Source organism: Trachypithecus francoisi, unplaced genomic scaffold (genome assembly GCF_009764315.1).
Source record: "Trachypithecus francoisi isolate TF-2019V2 unplaced genomic scaffold, Tfra_2.0 Lachesis_group21, whole genome shotgun sequence".
Classification (NCBI taxonomy): domain Eukaryota; kingdom Metazoa; phylum Chordata; class Mammalia; order Primates; family Cercopithecidae; genus Trachypithecus; species Trachypithecus francoisi.
In genome coordinates this window covers 12,669,257-12,690,089 of record NW_022681467.1, presented here as the reverse complement: position 1 = coordinate 12,690,089, position 20,833 = coordinate 12,669,257, and the positions used below count along the sequence as shown (strand labels likewise).

The window sequence follows — 20,833 nt, the reverse complement described above, 5'->3', positions numbered from 1 at the left end:
ACAAAAGAAACCAAATAAAAACAAAGAGCAATGGTCCCTCATTAGCTCAGCCTAAAATTCTCATATCCAGGTGGGAGGTTACTAGTAGTCCCTGCTTTATTTATTTTTTTATTTTTTTAAATGTGGAGACTTTCTGTAGGAAAATAAAATAAACTTCTGACTGAAAGAGACTGAACAAAATGAACTATCCATGATTTAACAAGAACCCTGGCAGAAAAGAACAGAAAACTGGCCAGAGAGAAACTTCAAAGTGTTTTCCTGAATGTATGAAACGTATGTCTTAACAACTATTTGACATTGCGAAGGAAGTGCTTAGGAGAGAGATCAGTGGTGACTCCAAAGAGAAAAACCACACCCTCTGACGGTCTGCCAGCCAGGCACTGGCTCGCAGTGTGCTCTCCCCAGCATTGCTGGCTCTGTGTCCTGAGAGGACACTCTGCCTGTCCCCAGGGACTCAGGCAAGATGGCCTCGCTTAGGCACGAATACAGCTGTCAGGGCAACCAAGTCCTTTTTGAATAACATGGTGGTGCTGGGGATAGGAAAGCTAACATGGATTTGACACATGGAGTGGGGTCACTTCATCCCTTCTATAGACAGTGCTTCTCCCATATTATGTTTTGCACTAGGAATGATGAGTAAAGAAAGGCTTTAATCTTATTGAAGCCTTAGCAGTTGCTCTAATTCCCTTTTGATCTAAATAACAGTCGTTCTACACACTGTTTGACTACAAAGCCCTTTCACAAAAGCTTATTCATTTTATCCTTAAAGCCTGGGGTAGGGCAGGTATCTGTTTTACTGAGGTGGATAATGGTTGAGGGACCCAGGGATGGCTAAATAAAATCCTAAGAATCATCCAATTTAGCTATCCCATCCTGTCCCATTCTTACCCACATTTTTTTTTTTTTTTTTTTTTTTGAGACGGAGTCTCACTCTGTCGCCGGGGCTGGAGTGCAGTGGCCGGATCTCAGCTCACTGCAAGCTCCGCCTCCCGGGTTCACGCCATTCTCCTGCCTCAGCCTCCCGAGTAGCTGGGACTACAGGCGTCCGCCACCTCGCCCGGCTAGTTTTTTGTATTTTTTAGTAGAGACGGGGTTTCACCGTGTTAGCCAGGATGGTCTCGATCTCCTGACCTCGTGATCCGCCCGTCTCGGCCTCCCAAAGTGCTGGGATTACAGGCTTGAGCCACCGCGCCCGGCCTTTACCCACATTTTACAAACGTAGGAAGCTTACACCTGCTAGAAGTGGGGGAAACAGACTGGATTTGGATTTGACATTCCATCGCTTAGGGTGCCAGGGCTAATGAAAAATGATCAACCAAAAGCCAGGCTGCAGGGGAGGACAGGACGGCAGGGATCCATACCTCTGAATAAGAAGCCCTTCACTGTGCACCACTAGCAGTTCTCAAATAGGAAATTCCCTACCAATAATTCTCAATTACTACCACAACTGGAAGAAAGAAGAGAGCATAGGAAAGCCGGTAATTCCCACGTTATTTGGCTCTAGAAATGCAGCCAGGAATATAAACACTGAAAAGAAACACATGCTTGAGCACCAAGAATGACTCACTGCGAGGCCCACTCTTTCACCAAAAAACAGGGTCAGGCAGGGCTGGGTTCAAATTCTGGCTCCACCATTGATGACCTCCGCAAGCTGCTTGGCCAAATGACATAACCTCTCTGCATTGTGGCTTCCTGATGCATGCACTGTGGATAGTTCTAGGGCTTATTTCATTGAGCAGTTGTGTGATGTAAATGACAGAAACATATAGCCCACTTAACCCAATGCCTGGCTATTGCTATCATTATTGATACTGAATACACCTTTCTCACTCTGTGAGACCCTGATGTCATCTTCTGCCTTAATTACACTCACTAAGAGATTTATCAATACCACCTTGTAGTGCTGGCTCTTTTTCTAAATGAATATGATTCATCACCTCAAGTCAAGTGTAGTCTTGGGGGACTGGAGAGTCACTCTCTTGGGCCTTTCTAGAGTATCCAGCACTAGGTCATGTACACAGTAGATGCTTCGTAAGACTTTTCTGGATTAATACCACCTTGGTATCCAGCTGTGGTCTCTTTTCAGTTTCTCCTTGTTCCTGAGAGCTTGAGAACCAGTGGAAATTTTAATGGAAAAAAAGGCCCAGAGGTGAAGGGAAATGGAGACAGGGCCTACTGGAAAAAACGTGCTGGAAAAAGCAGGAACTTATTAATTGAATTGGCCTAGACTAGATCTCTTCTACTCACTAGTTATGTCTTTGGCATAAATGGAGAAAATAACTTCTATCTCATAGGGTTCATATTGGAGTAAATAATATGTATTGGCGGGCCGGGCGCGGTGGCTCAAGCCTGTAATCCCAGCACTTTGGGAGGCCGAGACGGGCGGATCACGAGGTCAGGAGATCGAGACCATCCTGGCTAATACGGTGAAACCCCGTCTCTACTAAAAATACAAAAACTAGCCGGGCGAGGTGGCGGGCGCCTGTAGTCCCAGCTACTCGGGAGGCTGAGGCAGGAGAATGGCGGAAACCCGGGAGGCGGAGCTTGCAGTGAGCTGAGATCTGGCCACTGCACTCCAGTCCGGGCGACAGAGCGAGACTCCGCCTCAAAAAAAAAAAGTAATATGTATTGGCACATGGGAGGGATTTGGCAGATGTTAAGTCCTTTCCTTCCTTCCTCCACATTGATGACATCAATGAAATTCAAAACATTTACACATTTTCTCTTCCCACACAGATGTCATTACTAGGTTTGAATTATTACCAACACAATTACCTTTGTGATGCCTAAGCCGTGTTCATACATATAAGCCAGATTGAACATGGCTTGCGCGTTGTGGTATTTGTCGGCTGCAGTGCTGTAGTGTGTGGCTGCTGTTTGATAGTCTTTCTTAGTCCCATAGCCATAGTAATGGTAATCTCCAATTTTTACTCTAGCAAATGCATTGCCTGATAGAAATATTAGAAAAAGAAGAATCATAACTCAAATGATTTATGTATAGTTTTCAGGAATTCAACCTAATAATCTTGTTTCAGTCCTTTAAAATATGTATGTATCTATAACCAAGTCTAAAAAAGAACCAAAAACACTCAGAACCCCAGAACTGGAATTAGATATACTTTATGCAATACAAATATAACACTCAATGCTAACTGTCTTCATTATAGTGTAACATCCATGGTATAGTACAATTTTATTTTATTTTATTTTTTGAGATAGTTTCATCCTTGTCGCCCAGGCTGGCAGGCTGGAGTGCAATGGCACGTTCTGCAACCTCTGCCTCTCAGGTTCAAGCGATTCACCTGCCTCAGCCTCCCAAGTAGTTGGGATTACAGGCCCCCACCACCACGCCCAGCTAATTTTTTTGTATTTTTAGTAGAGATGGGGTTTCACCATGTTGGCCAGGCTGGTCTTGAACTTCTGACCTCAGGTGATCCGCCCGCCTCGGCCTCCCAAAGTGCGGGGATTACAGGCATGAGCCACCGCACCTGGCCAAATGTTCTTAAATAACAAAAAATTACCAATTTTATCTTTTAATTTTTTTAAGGTTAACTCTTGGGAAGCTGGACCCCATCCCTCCCATTCTCAGATGTCACTCCTGAAGCTCTACTCTCCTGCGTCACCACTGTCACCTTCTTTCCCAGATCAATCCCATCCGCCATTCAAACACGCTCTAGCATCCTCTATGAACAAAAATAAACCCTCTCTTTATCCTGTGGTGTCTCCTTCTAGCTCATGCCCCATTTCTCTGTTTCCCTTTACACTGAACCTTTTCAAAAGTGTGTTCTATGCTCACTGTCTCCAAAGCTTCACCTCCCACGGACTCTTCAACCCACTCCAACCTGGCTTCTGCCCCATTGCCCGTGAAGCTGCTATTTTGAAGGTGGTAGATGGCCTTCATACAGCCAAATCCATCGCCACATCTCTGTCCTCATCTTACCCGACATCCAAGCAGCACTGGAGTGATGGGCCCCATCTGACCAAGCACTGTCCTGTCGGAGCATTGATGGCACTACCTTCTCTTGGTTTCCCTTCTATCTCATGGGCTCTTTATTTCAAACTCTTGCCTGACTCCTCCTCTGCCCACTTCCTAAATGTGGAATGTCAAGGGCTTGCCCCAACTCCTTTTTTTTTTCTCTTTCTTCTTTCTCCTCTTTTCTCTTCTCTCGCCTCTCCTCCCCGCCTCTCTCCAACACTCTGCTTCATCTCAGCTCTTTCTCTGGGTGACCTCGTTTCGTTCCATTGACTGTCTTTATTAACTATTTCTAAATTTATATCTACCATCTTTCTCTCCCCGAGGCCCAGGTTCTTATGATTGCCTTCTTGATGTCTGCATGTGGATTTCAAACTTAAAATGCCCAATAGAGATTTCCTAGCACCCTACACACCTTCCTCCAAATGAAATAGTTTCTTCCCTGTCTCAGTACAGCGCCCCTATTGTTCAGGCCATAAGTCTAGGGGAATTATTCTGAGTTCTTTTTCCCTTGCTTCCATTAGCCAATTCATCAAGTCCTGTTGGTTGTGCCTCTGAAACACGCTTGACTCTTGACATCTCCTCCACTGCCTATTCCAGCCTACAATACTACAATAGGCTTCAAATTCTTCTTTTATCTTCATTTTCCAACCCATTCTTCACACAACAGCCAGGGTGATCTTTTTATTTTTTTAAATTTTTATTTATTTATTTTTGAGACAAGGCCTGGCTTTGTCACATAGGCTGTAGCGCAATGGCATGATCTCAGCTTACTGCAATCTCAGCCTCCCAAGCTCAAGTGATCCTCCTATTCCAGCCTCCCAAGTAACTAGGACTACAGGCATGCACCACCATACCCATATTCACCATATTGCTCTGGCTTGTCTCAAACTCCTGGGCTCAAGCAATCCTCCGAACTCAGCCTCCCAAAGTGCTGGGATTACAGGCGTGAGCCACCACACTCAGCCAGCATGATATATATATATATATGTGTAAAATACACGTATATGTTATATATAGTATATATGTAACAGTTTTATTGAGATACAATTCACATACCATCCAATTTACCCATTTAAAGGGTACAACGAAATGGTTTTTCATATATTCACAGAGATGTGCAAGCATTACCACAATTTTAGAATAGTTCCATCACTCTGAAGAGAAACCTCATACTGTTTAGCTAGAGGATGATCTTTTTAAAATGTAAAATCAAGTTATGTTATTTGCTTGTGTAAAATTTTCCAATGACTTCACTTTGCCCTTGGAATAATAGTCAGAATCCTTACCACCTACAAGTCATGCCTCACCTGCCCTCTGCACAAGATCCCTGCATTTGATTCCTCAAGGCCCTCTACCTGGCAGGTCTGGAATTCTCTGACTCTTCCTGTGGCTGGCTTCTCTTCATTCTCAGAAGCGCCAATGCCACTTCTCTCCTAGAGGCCGTCTCCAATTACCTTGTCTAAAGTTCCCCTCAGCCCCCACCCCAGAAGTTATCTACGTCATCTCCATGTTTTATTTCCTTCATAGCATGTCACTGCTCTCTGATTTGCTTACTAGTTTATTTTTTCTCTTCCGCATGAGGGCAGGCACTTCATGAGGACAAGCACCTTGAACTCTTAATCACTGATACAGTCCCAGAACCTGGAATGGTGCTTGATAAATGCATATGGAATGAATGGATGGACATGCAAGGAAACTTTTTAGATAATACTTTCCCCAGATATTAAGTACTTTAGAATATTACTTTCCAAAAAACACAAATATGTCAAGTAGAAAAAACTCATGTGACTTTTTAAGATGTATCAGTCTTTTGAAGTCCACTTAGGGATGACCCCTAAGGGTCCTCTTGGGGTCTGTGTTCCCATCCACCAGGAGAGTGTTGATTGGAAAGATGAGGGAACACTCATCTAGGACGGCCATCTCAGCTATGGCCAGCCCTTCTGGCATGGTCTTGGCTTACTCAGAAAAAGAGGAAGTGCCCTGTGTGGGCTCAGGTCTAGCATTAAGTGATATAGGACTCCTTCCAAAATTTTCTCATTTGGCCTAATGTAGTGCCTAACATCCTTTGGAATTTATTCCTTTAGGTACTGAAATTCTAATCTTGTAGAATCTTCTGTTAAAATGTAGACACTTCAAAAAGATATAATACCGTGAACCATCTTTAAGTCTCTCTGAATACAGCTAACATTATAAAATTCTTTTTTATTTATTATATTATTATTATTATCATCGAGACATAATCTCACTCTGTTGCCCAGGCTTTAGTGCAGTGATGTGATCACAGCTCACCACAGCCTCAATCTCCAGGGCTCAAGAGATCCTTCTGCCTTAGCCCCTTGAGTAGCTGGAACTACAGGTGCACACCACCACACCCAACTAATTTTTTTTTATCTTTTATTTTTTTGTAGAGATGATGTCTCACTATGTTGCCCAGCCTGTTCTTGAACTATTGGCCTCAAGCAGTTCTCCCAATTTGGTCCCCCAAAGTGCTGGGATTACAGGTGTGAACCAATGCACCTGGTCCATAAAATTCTTAGCTGACAAAGACATTAGTTATCCAGGCTTGCTTTCCAGATGCTTCCAAATGTACAGGTCAGTAACTGGGAGCAAGAACTTATAAGAATGATGCCCAGAAAAGAGGCCTGAGGGAGTCTGGAGAAGCAGGAGGTCCATGGAACCCTAAAGAGAAACCTATTCCTTCTCTAATTTTGCCCAAAGCTGCCATCCTTTGACCGTAAGATTTCTCCTGGGCTATAACCACAAAGAGATAGGACAATTCTGTGCATTTTCAAGTTGTGCGGGCAGTAAGCAGAATCCCTGAAGCCTCTAAGAATGGAAGGCAGTGAACAAGCTGGTTCTTGGGGGAATTCAGCTCCACCCTAATGAGGGGCCTGACTGGCAGCATGTGGCGATCCAGACAGGCTCCCATGGGGATCAACTGACAGTGGAGGGATTTTCACTTCGATTTCATAGTCACAGGGCAGTGACTGAGTCCTGATGGTTCAGCACCCTCTTCACATGAGTAACTGCTAAAAGGAGTACGGCCAGTGACTAATTGGAAAATTTCATTATTAGATTTCCTAACCCCAAGTGAGCCACTCAGTAGCCATATCTTCAGGGACACTTATGCCTGACCTCTCTTAGGACACATGATTATTTTTAGCAGTCTGACTTTCTTATATTGAGAAATTCAGTTTAATATCAGTGTACCAGCTGGGCGCCAGTACAGGCTGACGCCTGTATTACAAGCACTTTGGGAGGCCGAGGCAGGCGGATCACAAGGTCAAGAGATCAATACCATCCTGGTCAACATGGCGAAACCCCGTCTCTACTAAAAATACAAAAATTAGCTGGGCATGGTGGCGCATGCCTGTAGTCCCAGCTACTTGGGAGGCCAAGGCAGGAGAATAGCTTGAACCCGGGAGGCGGAGGGTGCAGTGAGTCGAAATCATGCCACTGCACCCCAGCCTAGAGACAGAGCAAGACTCCGTCTCAAAAGAAAAAAAATATGTATGTATCAATGTACCCTTGTTTTCAATGTCTCTTTTCCTTGCTGCAATTTCCACGCTATTTCCTGGCTTGGAATAAACCTGTATTTGTTGTAATTGAGCTGATTGGCCATGGCTGAGAGGTTGCGGGTATTGTTTCCCCACTCTAAATAAGGCCTTCATTGCATTTTATAAAACATAGACTTTTTAAGGGGAATGTCTCACTAAAATTGCATTGATGGCTTGTTGCTGTGCTACCGGCTCAGCTGGATGTGAGAAAGCACCACTGTGACTTTTTCCTCTGCTTCATATTAGTGTCAGCTGAGAATAATTTTTTATCCTATTCACTTCCTGTGAAAAGGGATGATTTGGCCTTAGCATAAGACAATTTTAAGAAACCTAATTGGAAGCAAAATTGCTCTCTTATTGCAAAAGAGTTTTCACATATCCAAATGCCAATGGTGACAGCTTTGCAGTATTTCTCTGCTTTTAATAATATAATTTTAGGGGAAAAATAGTAAGAGACATCGCAATGCAATGCAAATACCACCTGCCATTGCTTTTCCCACCACTGGTATCTTATATTCCTTATTCATGTGATGCCAGCAAGCGAGACATGGAAACTCGAGGAAAAAGGAGAGGATCCTGCCATGTATCTGTTTTGTTTTGGTTTGGTTTTTCATTCTTATGTGCTAATGATTGTAGTAAAGATCTGAAGTTTATGGTAGTCATCAATGTGATATTTTAATAGAGAAATCACATGAGCCTTAGATACATACATAACTAATTTTGCTTGTAAACTCATTGAGACATGGGTCACATCTCTGATTAGTTCAGTCAAGATCTCAGCAATGAATGAATGAAGCCAGACCAAGAAACTGGTTTCTTGAGTAAAACTGTATATTTCAAAGAACTGTTCTGGTGCCATGGAGACAGAGCCGTAGAAAAATTCCTATGGTTTGCTGAACCAGGGACCTTGATAATAATGGGGAAAATAAATTCCTGGAAATGATCTCTAACCAAAGACTGACCCTAACATCAGTATAGTTTGAAATGTCACCTACTTGATATTCTGCTCCTTGCTGCCTATGTGCACAAACACGCAGCTAAAGCAAACCTGATGAATAACAGAGGACAAGGACCGGGTATGTGCTTATTTTTATTTGGGTTCTATACCTTGAATGGCAGCTCGATTCCATAGTAGAAGCGCCATTGGATACATCTTCTCTTTTTCAAGAATGTTAGCCTTTTCTAAAAAAAGGAGACATTCCGTTAGGAAGGCTTAAAATGCCTCTGTAGTAAAGTCATATATGCATATGTATGATGGGGGATTGCAGAGAATTTTAACTTATCTTACTAGATTCCAAAATGAATGCTAAATTGCTCTGAGCCACTTCATATCCCATTTCTGCAAGCAGTGCATACTGAACAAGAGAAGAATCTATATCACCATCCTTATAGGCAAAGTAAGCTGTCAGGAATTTCTCAGCCCAGTGGCCTAGTTCACAGACACCTTTATAAAGCTGTATACAGGAAGAGAAATCAAGCAGACTAGTTAGCTAGTATGCTTCACCCCAGGCAAATGAGAAATGAAATCAATCTTCAGCTCCTACGAGCTGGTTAGGGAAGGATTTTAGGTCTATATTTTGCAAATTATTTAGGGTAAAGAGTTAATACCTTTTATAGGCACAAAGATCAGAAGTGTTTGGGTTTGTTTTGTTTTTGTCTTGAGGGAAACTTCCTCAGCCTTATTTTAAATTTGTATAATAAACTTTCCTGACTTGGAGGCTATGTGGAAGATTAAGAATGTATCGTTTGTGTGTGTGCGTGTGTGTGTGTGTGTGTGTGTTTTAAAGGGACTTTCTGAGCACTGCGGCTCTGCGAGGGCAAGTTATAAGGCCACAGCTGATGTGAAAAGGAGAGAATGAAGGGAAGACAGCGCCGGAGGGTGTAGGTGACATAACTGTGAGGGAGGTGTGCAGAGCCCTAGGGGACAAATGTCAACTTAGCTGAATAGCCCTTATGTAACCAAAAGAGGTTAGCCATACATAATTCATTAGGAAGTTGGCAAAGGAGCAAATCTAAAGATAGATCATTAGCTGGCAGCTTTTGAAATGAGCTTCAGAGGGGCCAGATTGCAACATAGAGTATTTATGCTGGTGCAGCAGACGTGTTTAATAAATCAATGAAGGACATTAAGGTCCTAAAAGCATTCTTTTGGAAAGTGCATCACTGGCTCAGACTGAAAGAATTCACTTTCTCAACTGTCATCCAAATCACCAAAAACCAAAGGATGCTGCTTTCTGGGAAGAAGTGGGCTACATTTTCTAGGCTAAATCTAGCCTTTCGTTTCCCAAGTAGCAACTCCCTATCCCACTAGAAGTGCCAAATTGCCCTGGTGATTTGATTGAGTGCTGAAACAGAGCTCCTTAACTGCATATTGAGGTGAGCTCTGAACTTGATGAAAAGCCAAATGTCAGAGAGAGGAGAGATCTTTTCTCTGTCTCCCCCAACCTGAGTTACATCACTGCTTTTCCTCTCTGACAAATGTCAGTATTCACATTGTCAACTGGAAGAAAAGAGGTAATATTTATAAAATCAAAGACACCAACAATTTAAGAACAGTATCACCTCCTCTGTGTCATATATGACAAGTGCTTTAAAAACAGCCTCATATTGTATTTACCTCCACAGCAGTTCTGCATGATCTTACTACTCCTGTTCCTGTTGCATACATCTCGGCCAGATAATAAATGGCGAGGGGCTGCCCACTCTGAGATGCCAAGTAAAAATATTTGAAGGCAAGTTTATAATCCTTCCATATTCCAGAGCCAGCTGAAAATTAAAATCGTTTTAAGCCATCCCTTATTGACTTTATTTTTTATATTATAATCACTGGGTATAATAGTCATAGTGATGCCTGCTATTTAAATACGATGGGAAAAGCCAACCAAAAGTCAAGCTACTCTAAATCCACTATTTGTGAAGGTGGGGGTGAACACTGAGTTTGGTTCTAAGTAAGACTATGGAAATTTATATTCTTGAGCCATTCTGAAAAAAAAAATCGAGAAAGAAGGACTACTTAGTCTTGTGAAAGTATCTCCCCACTATGGCTTAACTAAAGTTAATGCAAAGGAAACCAAGTGATGGTCTCTGAGGACCTGAAGCCCCACCATGATGCATCTCGCCATCTTTGTCATCCTTCCATATCAGGGCACCCATATAGCTTCTCCCAGCCACAACTGGGGCGTATGCAGCAGGTAAATCCCAGCTCCAAGAAGCCGAACTCTCACCAAACTCCTGCTTAGAGCAGAAATAGGCATTTGAAGCTAGATCAGAGAACCAGCAGACTCCTAGCAGCCAAAATTCTTGTCCTGGTTCTCTCATTAGTTCTTTTGTGAGTTGGGCACTTTATTTGCAAAAGTGAAGGCTTTCCTTAGATGGTCTTTAAGTTATCTTCCAGCTTTAACACTGGAGCCTTTAGAAGCAGTACCATGTAGCGATTAAGAGCAAAAGCTCTGGAGGCAAATAGCTTGAGTTTGAATTCCAGCTCCACAACTGTGTGATCCTGGGCAAGATGCCCAACCACAACATTGGCTTAGTTTGCTCATCTGTCCACTGTGGGATACCCCATAGATGTGTTGAGAGGGTCAAATGAGTTACAACATACAAAGACTTAATATACATTAGCCATGACTGTTTTTCTTATTCTAGAAACTTGGGAAATCTGGTAGATCCCGAGCCAAGAACTCGGAATGAACTAAAAGAACAAGGCCATCTTAGGCAACCTCAACCCCCAAAGATAGTACAAAACAGGTGCTCCTGCAGTGCCACTGTGGAAAATGTCAGGGACCCCTTGACTGGATGTGACCTCCTTGATGATGCGGTCTGCTGCTGCCCTGGCTCTGCCTCTGACATGAAGGACTTGGTGGGGATACTCAGGTGTGTTCAGATGTCCTGCTGTTTATCTTGGCCACTTCCTCTCTCACTCCCCACAGAGATTATTACAAACTTTCATGGCTTTCTGAGACCTCCTAGCCAACCACTCTACTTTTGCTCACAGAAGTCAACTTTGTACCTACTAGATCATTGAAGAAAACTTCACATCGTCTTTCCTTACTCGCCTCTCTCCCCATCCCATTCCCCCATACTTAGATTCGCATCATCCTTTCCACCCTCCCTCCAGTCTTTGAGGCTGAGCAATCCTGCGTATCTATCAAGGTTAAAGAGGCTTCCACTGCTCTGTGCCCAATCAGGTGCTAATACCACCAACGTTTTTTCAGAGTCTCTTTCCATCAGTTATAATTATGCTCAGGTCTCTTGCCATCTTAAAAGTAACACCTTCTGGGTCCTTAGTCCCCCATATGCTGAGTTCCTTCTCTCTCTTTCCCTTTAAGGTCACGCTGCTTGCAAGAATACTTCTATTTCTCAACTTCCTGATCTTAAATTCATGCCATTGTCATCCGGCTTCCACCCCAAGCAGTCCAATGACCTCACCCACATTTTCTGTATTGCCAAGTCTTATAGATATTTCATTCTTTCTTACTTTTTTTTTTCTTTTTTTGAGATGGAGTCTTGCTCTGTTGCCCATATTGGAGTGCAGTGGTGTGATCTTGGCTCACTGCAACCTCCACCTCTTGGGTTCAAGCGATTCTTCTGCCTCAGCCTCCTGAGTAGCTGGGACTACAGGCGCCCCTCACCACACTAGGCTAATTTTTGTATTTTTAGTAGAGACGGGGTTTCACCATATTGGCCAGGCTGGTCTCGAACTCCTGACCTTGTGATCCGCCCGCCTTGGCCTCCCAAAGTGCTAGGATTACAAGGGTGAGCCACCATTCCTGGCCTCTTGTTTTTTAAACCAGGCTTCTCACTGCGTTTCGCAGGGGTGCTTATTCATTTACTCTTCCTTGAAAGTTCTTCCCTTGACTCCATTAAGATATATATATATATTTTTTCCCCATATTCCGAGATATATATATATATATATATATATATTCCCCCCCCTCCCCATTCCGCTGAACTTGCCTTTCCATTCTTCTCAGTGATGTACTTCCCCTGCCTACCCTTCAATACAGAATGGAGGATCACTAGTTATCTACCATGGTCCACTGCTCTTTCCTCTCACCCTCTTGCTCCTTTCCTTTTGCAACCTCAACTACTCTTAACTAACAGCTGTGTGCTGATGCCTCTCCAACCTTCTCTGTAAGTTTGACCTTTCTTGTGAGTTTCATACTTGCTTCTGGGGATGTGCATGGGATATCGCTAGCACCTCCAACTTAACCTTGTCAAAGGTGAGCTTCCTGACTCTGCACCTCCTTGTCCCCTCTCCCAACTGGTGTACTTTTCTTTAGTCTTTTTCAAATTCTTATTTAATTTGTTGCCTAAATGTTCTGTCTAAACCACTCACACCAACCCTTTGATGTTTGTTATAAAAGGAGCAGACTTAATAGTGCATATGTCATTCTAAATAAAGCAGCCGTATTTGTAGCACTTACAGTAGTACATGAAGCCTAACTGGAACTGTGCATCAGGCCACCCTTTCTCCGCAGCTTTCTGAAAGTATTTAAGTGCTTCGGCATAATTCTGCAGATAATTACACTCTATTACTCAAAGGCACAAGTAAAACTCCATGGAAACAATTGCCTTCCACTTTTTAAAAAGAGTATAGACAGTGCCCTATGTGATTTAGGCTAATTAAAATAGTATCAGAAACAATATATATTTTATTTCATTATTATATTAGACTCTATTAGGAACTAATGTCTCATTTTCATCATAATTATGTCTTTTTCTACATTGACAGTACATTTTGTTAGATATTGGGGGAAGGTCACTTAAAAGACTAAGAAGATAAATTTCTCCATCAATAAAGTCCTCAGAGGAGAGATGATTTCTAAGGTTACTTAGAATCTATGATTCTAAGATATAATTAGAATTACTATTCTTGTCACAAGCTTGTTCTTCAGTGTCTCTTTGGCAGATATTTCACTGGATTATTTTATTCTCTATTATCTGATATAACAGTTTGGCAAACCAGATAATAGAGATGAATTCCTTTAAACTAATGAATGACCATGAATTTTACCCTGTAAATTGCTACAAATGAAAAGATAATAAAATAATTTAACTTACCACGGGAACTCCTTTTCCATAAAAGTAAAGAAGACCAAGCCCATGAAGGCCAATTGCATTGCCCTAGAAGAGTTTTAAAAAACCAAGTAAAGTCCCAGAAGAATTCATGATAAGGAAAATTACTGCAAAATTATTCAAAATATTTGACATGCACCCAGTAAGAGATTAATCAAGGCAGTTGACCGGTTATTCTGACCCACTCTAGTTTCTCCTTTTATACTTTCACAAACCCTTCTGGCTAGAAAAGGGAAGAGGGAAACAAAAGTCAAATCTCCCCTCCATTCTTGTATTCAACACTTATTTAGGACTTGCTTTGTGTATGATTCCATAGTAGGCACTGGGCAGAGGTAGGAGGTGAAAGGTAAAAGATGAAGAAGCTATAATCCCTGCCTTGGAGAATTCACACACTAGTGGGCTCTGAGCCATATCAAAGGGGAGGGGCAGGTCAGACCTCTTAAGAGTTCTGTCAAATGTGGTAAGTCCTAAAGTTTAAATAGATTGAGGCCGGGCGTGGTGGCTCACACCTGTAATCCCAGCACTTTGGGAGACTGAGATGAGGGGATCACCTGAGGTCAGGAGTTTGAGACCAGCCTGGCCAATATGGTGAAATCCCATTTCCACTAAAAATGTAAAAATTAGCCGGTTGTGGTGGCAGACGCCTGTAATCCCAGCTACTTGGGAAGCTGAGGCAGGAGAATCGCTTGAACCTATGGGGCGGAGGTTGCAGTGAGTCGAGATTGCGCCACTTCACTCCAGCCTGGGCAAAAGAGCAAAACTCTGCCTGAAAAAAAAAAAAAAGAAAGGAAGGAAAAAAGAAGTAGATTGAGAGTGTTGCAGACACCTAGAAGAGGGACACTCTAGTGCCTGATTGAGACTAGGAACTGAAGAAGATCGAATTGTCAGGAGTGGGGGTGGTGACATTTGAGCTAGGTCTTAAAGGATGTGTAGGAGTTTTCCAGAAGGGAGAAGTCTATCCAGACACTTGTTACCTACTCAGGTCTAAGGAGGTTGACATAAATGGTCAAATCACATTTTAGAGACTCTGTGGATTTCAGTCCAGCCACTACAGATAGTAAAGCATTGTTGGTATATTTCTTTATTCAGATTTATTGCTTATAACATCCCTGATGTTTCCTTTTCCACTTGATGCTAAATTAATTGCCATTTATTTTCCGATTAATATTCTGAATACTCTAAGGAAGGAAGTATTTCGCACATTTAGTATTCAGCACATGTTCAAATATATAGATATTTAGCATATCAATTTTGGATGATGAGTGAACTTTGAAAGTGACTTTCTCAAGGAGAAAACTCTTTCTTTCCATCTCCTATCATGCATTTCACCCTCTAGTGACTACAGTAAGAAACCATGATTGACCACCTGACTTTCTTTCTTTTTTTTTTTTTTTGAAACGGAGTCTCACTCTGTTGCCCAGGCTGGAGTGCAGTGAGGTGATCTTGGCTCACTGCAACCTGTGCCTCGCGGGTTCAAACTATATTCTCCTGCCTCAGCCTCCTGAGTAACTGGGATTACAGGTGCGGGCCATCACGCCCAGCTAACTTTTTGTATTTTTAATAGAGATGGGGTTTCATCATGTTGGCCAGGTGGGTCTCAAACTCTTAGCCTCGAGTGATCTGCCCATCTCGGCCTCCCAAAGTGTTGGGATTACAGGTGTGAGCCACCGTGCCCTGCTGACCAACTGACTTTCATTCAGCAGATCTGTAGGTATGTTTTACAGGTTTCTAGTATTTCTGCAGGAACTTATGTTCTAATAGAAAGCTCTCCAAATTTCTTCTTACCACCTATATTTAGTTATTGTAGATGCAGCCAGAGTAACCCTTAGTAACACAGGAATAGCACATAAATAGAGAAGGCATATTTCAAAAATGGTTTCAAGACTCCAAATTTTGAGCCTATTGTATGAGAGGATCTGCTATTGTAAGAGTTCTTAAGGACAGTACATCCGTATTTAAAACAGATGGTATAATTCTGCTCTCTTCTTCCCTCTTCTCTCCTGGTCACATCTCTTATGGTTCTGAGAGTCTTGGGTTGCTCTGCTCTGGAAGTAGTACGGCTCAGTGTGATGAATGTGGCAAAGTCTAGTGAGTCTGTCTTCTTCTAATTAGCCTTGTTTAGATGTCATCTTGAATTGTAGTTCCTATAATCCCCATGCATCATGGGAGAGACCTGGTGGGAGGTAATTGAATCCTGGAGGTGGTTACCCTCGTGCTGCTGTTCTTATGATAGTGAGTAAGTTCTCATGCGATCTGATGGCTATATAAGGGGCTTTTCCCTCTTTTGCTTAGCACTTCTCCTTGCTGCTGCCATGTGAAGAAGTACGTGGTTGCTTTCCCTTCTGCCATGATTGTATGTTTTCTGAGGCCTCCCCAGCAATGCTGAAATGTGAGCCAATTAAACCTCTTTCCTTTATAAATTACCCAGTCTCAGGTATGTCTTTATTAGCAATGTGAGAATGGACTAATACAGAAGGGAAGGAAACAGATGAAAGGAGGGAAGGAAGAAGGGAGAGAGAAAGGAGAAAGGTTAAAATAGCAGGGACAAATTACTTTCTCTTCTAAGGGAGTCCCTGGGACCCCAGGGGCTCAGTGAATTACCCATTACTGTTTAAGGCCCAGCATACCTATTTAGAACTTGTCAGGTGAGGAGTGGCCAGTTCAGATACCTGCAGGAACCATGCCAGTGATATAAGAAATAAAATATGCCGGGTGGTGGAGACAGTGGTGCAGATGGAGACACATAGAGTCCCTGCCCTGAGTGAAGGCAGCAGCAGCTCTCAGCTCCTCTGCTCCAGCTGAAAATAGCAGTCTTGTTTAATTAGTGTTTGTCATTTTCTTTTCTTTTTCTTTTTTCTTTTCTTTTCTTTTCTTTTTTTTTTTTAAGACAGACTCTTGCTCTGTCACCCATGCTGGAGTGCTGTGGAATGATCTCAACTCACTGCAACCTTTGCCTCCTGGGTTTAAGTGAGTTTCATGCCTCAGCCTCCCAAGAAGCTGGGATTACAGGCATTCGCCCCCATGCCCGGCTAATTCTGTACTTTCTGTAGACATAGGGTTTCACCATGTTGACCAGGCTGGTCTTGAACTCAGGACCTCAAGTGATCTACCAGCCTCAGCCTTCCAAAGTGCTGGGATTTAGAGGTGTCAGCCACCATGCCTGGCTACCTTTTGCCATTTTCAAGAAAAGCTGGATGTTTAGAGTTGGATGTCAAGTTTACTGATTTATTTATTTTATTTATTTATTTTTTGAGACAGAGTCTTGCTCTGTTGCCAGGCTGGAGTGCAGTGGCAGGATCTCAGCTCACTGCAACCTCTGCCTCCCAGGTTTAAGCGATTCTCCTGCCTCAGCCTCCCGAGTAGCTGGGACAACAGGCACATGCCACCACACCCAGCTAATTTTTGTATTTTTAGTAGAGACAGGGTTTCACCATGTTGGCCAGGATGGTCTCAATCTCTTGACCTGGTGATCCTCCCACCTCGGCCTCCCAAAGTGTTGGGATTACAGGCGTGAGCCACCATGCCTGGCCAGTTTACTGATTTTTAAAACACTTTCTGGCCCAGAAAAACCATATGTATAGCCAACCCCTCTAGTATACACCTGCTGTTTTAGGGTGTAATGCTGTTGCTTAGGTTAACTGACATGAAGTCAGGGAGCAAATAGGTCTTTCTTTGGCAAATATTTAATAAACCCCTGCTCTAGACCCCTTTATTTAATAACCCCTTGGCAGGACCTTTGCTCTCCTCTAGTTGAGGACACATGGCTTTTGGACAGGAGGGGAGAAGCAACAGGTAGGAACCAGTTAAATCCCAGCAGCAGGAGTGAATGCAGGGTAAGTTCAGAAGAGGAAAGAGATCATGTAAGCCAGTAAGGGCAGGGGCAGCTCTGTGGATGGAGGGAGGACTGGGCTGTGCTCTGGGGGATAAGTAGGACTTAGAATAAGAGACTCTGGGAAGGGGAGGCAGATGACAAAAGTGTGGAAATGGGGACGGGCCTGACGTGTTTAGGGGCGCAAGAGAGAACTGGAGGAATGTGGTCCAACATGGGCACAATGTCACATTCAGTCACTGTGCTTGTTTCTAAGTAAATAAGACAAAAGAAGTTGTAAAATCTGTAGCTCTGTGTCATGGTATTGATATCATTTAAAAACAAATTTACAAAGCAGTTTTAAAAAAAGTAGTAAGAGTGAGAAATCTCATAAATTGTCCAGGCACTGATCAAGAAGTATGTGGCCATCTCTACCCAATGCCATTTAGAATAATTACCTTAATTGTAAATTCAGATTTCCTTTGTAAAGGAAAGCAGCTCGGGTTTAGCGCACCAGAGACCCAGATCACTGCTGGTTGGTTCCACAACCCTGAATAGCTTGGAAGCTGAGTTAATTTACGCTCCCATCTCCCTGGCATTATTCTTACGGGCTGACAAATCAGGGTTATTTGCCAGATTATAAGAGATTTTCCTTGTTACTCCTTTTCAGTCTGCTTTTCCTTGTCATCCTAATCTAACAGTACTTCAGATAACTGCCTTGCTGAGCAACAATTTCATACAAATTACAAGGGAGAGAAGCCGAGTACTAGCCTTCTCAGTAATTTACACCACAATAGCAGCAGCTCCGAGGTGCTAGTCACTTATAAATAGGCTCCTAGAGCAGCGTGTGGGTTTTTAAAAACTAGGAACGGTTGAAATGATTCCTGATTTGAGCACAGCTTTACTGCCAGTGTTCCAGTATGCAACTGTAAGACAACAAAATGCTTCCTACTGTGCAGGGATAGAAAGTTTACCAAGGCCATTCGCCAAGAGCAGGCCTATGGGTGTTGGGATGAGGCCATCTTTTATGCATGAAAGGGATTCAGAGGAGTCTACTAAGCCTTATCTGACAGATACTAGCCTCACGGAGCCCAGGAACAAAGGCAGAGACTTCAATGCAGGAGGCATATTATACCATTTCGCTCGTCCCTCATACAGCTAATTCATTCTGTCTGGAATGTGCTCCGAAGTTCACTCTACCTTACTGGCCTCACACTGCAAAAGATAATAGTGCGCTTACTATGTGTCAGGCACTGCTTTAAGTACTTCACAATATGAGGCACAGCCTCTTGAGCAGCTGGGACTACAGGTGTGTGCCAGCACGCCGGGCTAATTTTTGTACTTTTTGTAGAGATGAGGTTTCACCATGTTGCCAGGCTGGTCTCAAACTCCTGAGCTCAAGCAATCTGCCTGTTTCAGCCTCCCAAAGTGTTGGGATTACAAGCGGGAGCCACTGTGCCTGGCAGGCAAATATTCTTGAATTCCCATTTTACAGATGGGGAAATTGAGGCACAGAGAGGCTAAGTAACTTGCTCATGTTCACACATCTAGTCAGTTTCAAGGCTGGCATTCAAGCCAGGAATTCTGTCTCCAGATCCCTATTCTCAGTCTCCTTGCCCTGGCCTCCTCCCTGACAAGCTCCCACCTTGGCCAGAGGGAGCTCTGGCTGACAGAGGGATTTTCCCTTCCTCTGTCCTCATTTCTTTTGTTTCCTGTTCCTAAGCTAGATGGCCTCATATATTGCATAAGGGAGAGGGGAAAGCTGAACTTCTGTCGGGTTTCCTCCTGGCCTCTGCTAGGGCAGCACAAGCCACTGCCATTTTTCATTTTCCAAGATGGCAAGTCGTAGCTTCCCTTACTGTCATTGCATACTCCCATCACCAGTATTATACTTCTTCAGGACACAAAACTCCTTACTGGCCCATTATCTGGGCTTGGGACTTTGAAGTCCATTCTTTGGCACCAGTCTGCATGTAATAAAAGCAGTTTGTGTGTATGTGTTTACAGCAGTGCATTAAGGACATACCTTACTGGCTGCCATGGAAAAGTACTTGAAGGCAGTAGCATTATTTTGCGGTGCGGCAGCATTCCCCTCTAAATACATCTAGGAAGAAAAATGAAAAGAGGATAGAAAAAAAATAATTTGAGGGTAATGCAAATATTTTAAAATGAAATAGAGGTAAGAGTGGTACAACACATTGAAAGTAGTAAATGCCACTGAATTGTATACTTTAGAGTGGTCAATTTTGTGTTATTTACATATTTACATTTTACCTCAATTTAAAACAACAAGAAAAAGTAAGAGTACCATTTATTACAGATTTCTGGAGTGACCCTGCCTGTGGGCAAAGAAATGGACCCTGTTTGTGTTTTCTCTCTCTCTTTTGTTTTGCATCTACATTTACTGTGTGTTGCATTTAGGAAGCAGGACATTTGTCCCTATGGTTACTAATGCAAATCGGCCGCAGGGAGCCAAGGGTGGCACACAGGGGAGTGAACAGTCTTTGAAGGAGAGAGAAGAGCATGCATTTCCAGAGGAACCCTCCACCAGGCTACTCTGCAGTCACAGGAGGCCTCCCATCAGAGGTGGCATAAGGATAGCTCTGGTCAGTCTGCAGCTGATTCACACTCCAGCAGTAGAGGAGAGAAGGGCCTGATTGGGCTCAGACCTGTACCCGTCTCCAGCACTCAACCAACCTGTATCTCCTCTTACATACTGGGGAGTGGGGTGGTCATAGGCTCATAGCTACGCTCAGAGGAGGAGCCCTGGGCCAGGTGCACTTTTTTATTTTATTTTTTATTTTTGGAGACGGAGTCTCTCTCTGTTGCCCACGCTGGAGAGCAGTGGCGTGATCTCAGCTCACTGCACCCTCTGCCTACTGGGTTCAACCGATTCTCCTGCCTCAGCCTCCCAAGTAGCTGGGATTACAGGCACCCGCCACCACGCCCAGCTAATTTTTGTAGTTTTAGTAGAGATGGGGTTTCACCATGTTGGCCAGGCTGGTCTTGAACTTCTGACCTCAAGCAATCCACCGGTCTCCGCCTCCCAAAGTGCTGGGATTACAAGCGGGAGCCACCGCGCCTGGCCCAGGTGCACTTTTAAGGTTGCTTTTGAGGCCGGGCGCGGTGGCTCAAGCCTGTAATCCCAGCACTTTGGGAGGCCGAGACGGGCGGATCACGAGGTCAGGAGATCGAGACCATCCTGGCTAACACTGTGAAACCCCGTCTCTACTAAAAAAAAATACAAAAACTAGCCGGGCGAGGTAGCGGGCGCCTGTAGTCCCAGCTACTCCGGGAGGCTGAGGCAGGAGAATGGCGTGAACCCGGGAGGCGGAGCTTGCAGTGAGCTGAGATCCGGCCACTGCACTCCAGCCTGGGCGACAGAGCGAGACTCCGTCTCAAAAAAAAAAAAAA

General features: G+C 43.5%; 1 protein-coding gene across 7 annotated transcripts in view; it reads right to left on the bottom strand.

Annotated features, from left to right (window-relative positions):
• SEL1L2 (SEL1L2 adaptor subunit of ERAD E3 ligase) overlaps positions 1-20,833 on the bottom strand; it is an 88,243-nt gene that overhangs the window by 9,042 nt on the left and 58,368 nt on the right. For 3 of the 7 annotated variants that reach the window (XM_033185567.1, XM_033185569.1, XM_033185568.1), the window contains exons 11-17: positions 19,446-19,523; positions 13,597-13,659; positions 12,960-13,047; positions 10,151-10,299; positions 8,822-8,987; positions 8,641-8,715; positions 2,776-2,948 (exon numbers count right to left, since the gene is read on the bottom strand). In XM_033185567.1, the coding sequence (XP_033041458.1) occupies positions 2,776-2,948; positions 8,641-8,715; positions 8,822-8,987; positions 10,151-10,299; positions 12,960-13,047; positions 13,597-13,659; positions 19,446-19,523 (792 nt within the window). The remainder of the gene's footprint in view (positions 1-2,775; positions 2,949-8,640; positions 8,716-8,821; positions 8,988-10,150; positions 10,300-12,959; positions 13,048-13,596; positions 13,660-19,445; positions 19,524-20,833) is intronic. The other 4 variants (XM_033185570.1, XM_033185571.1, XM_033185572.1 and 1 more) reach the window with 2 other exon arrangements.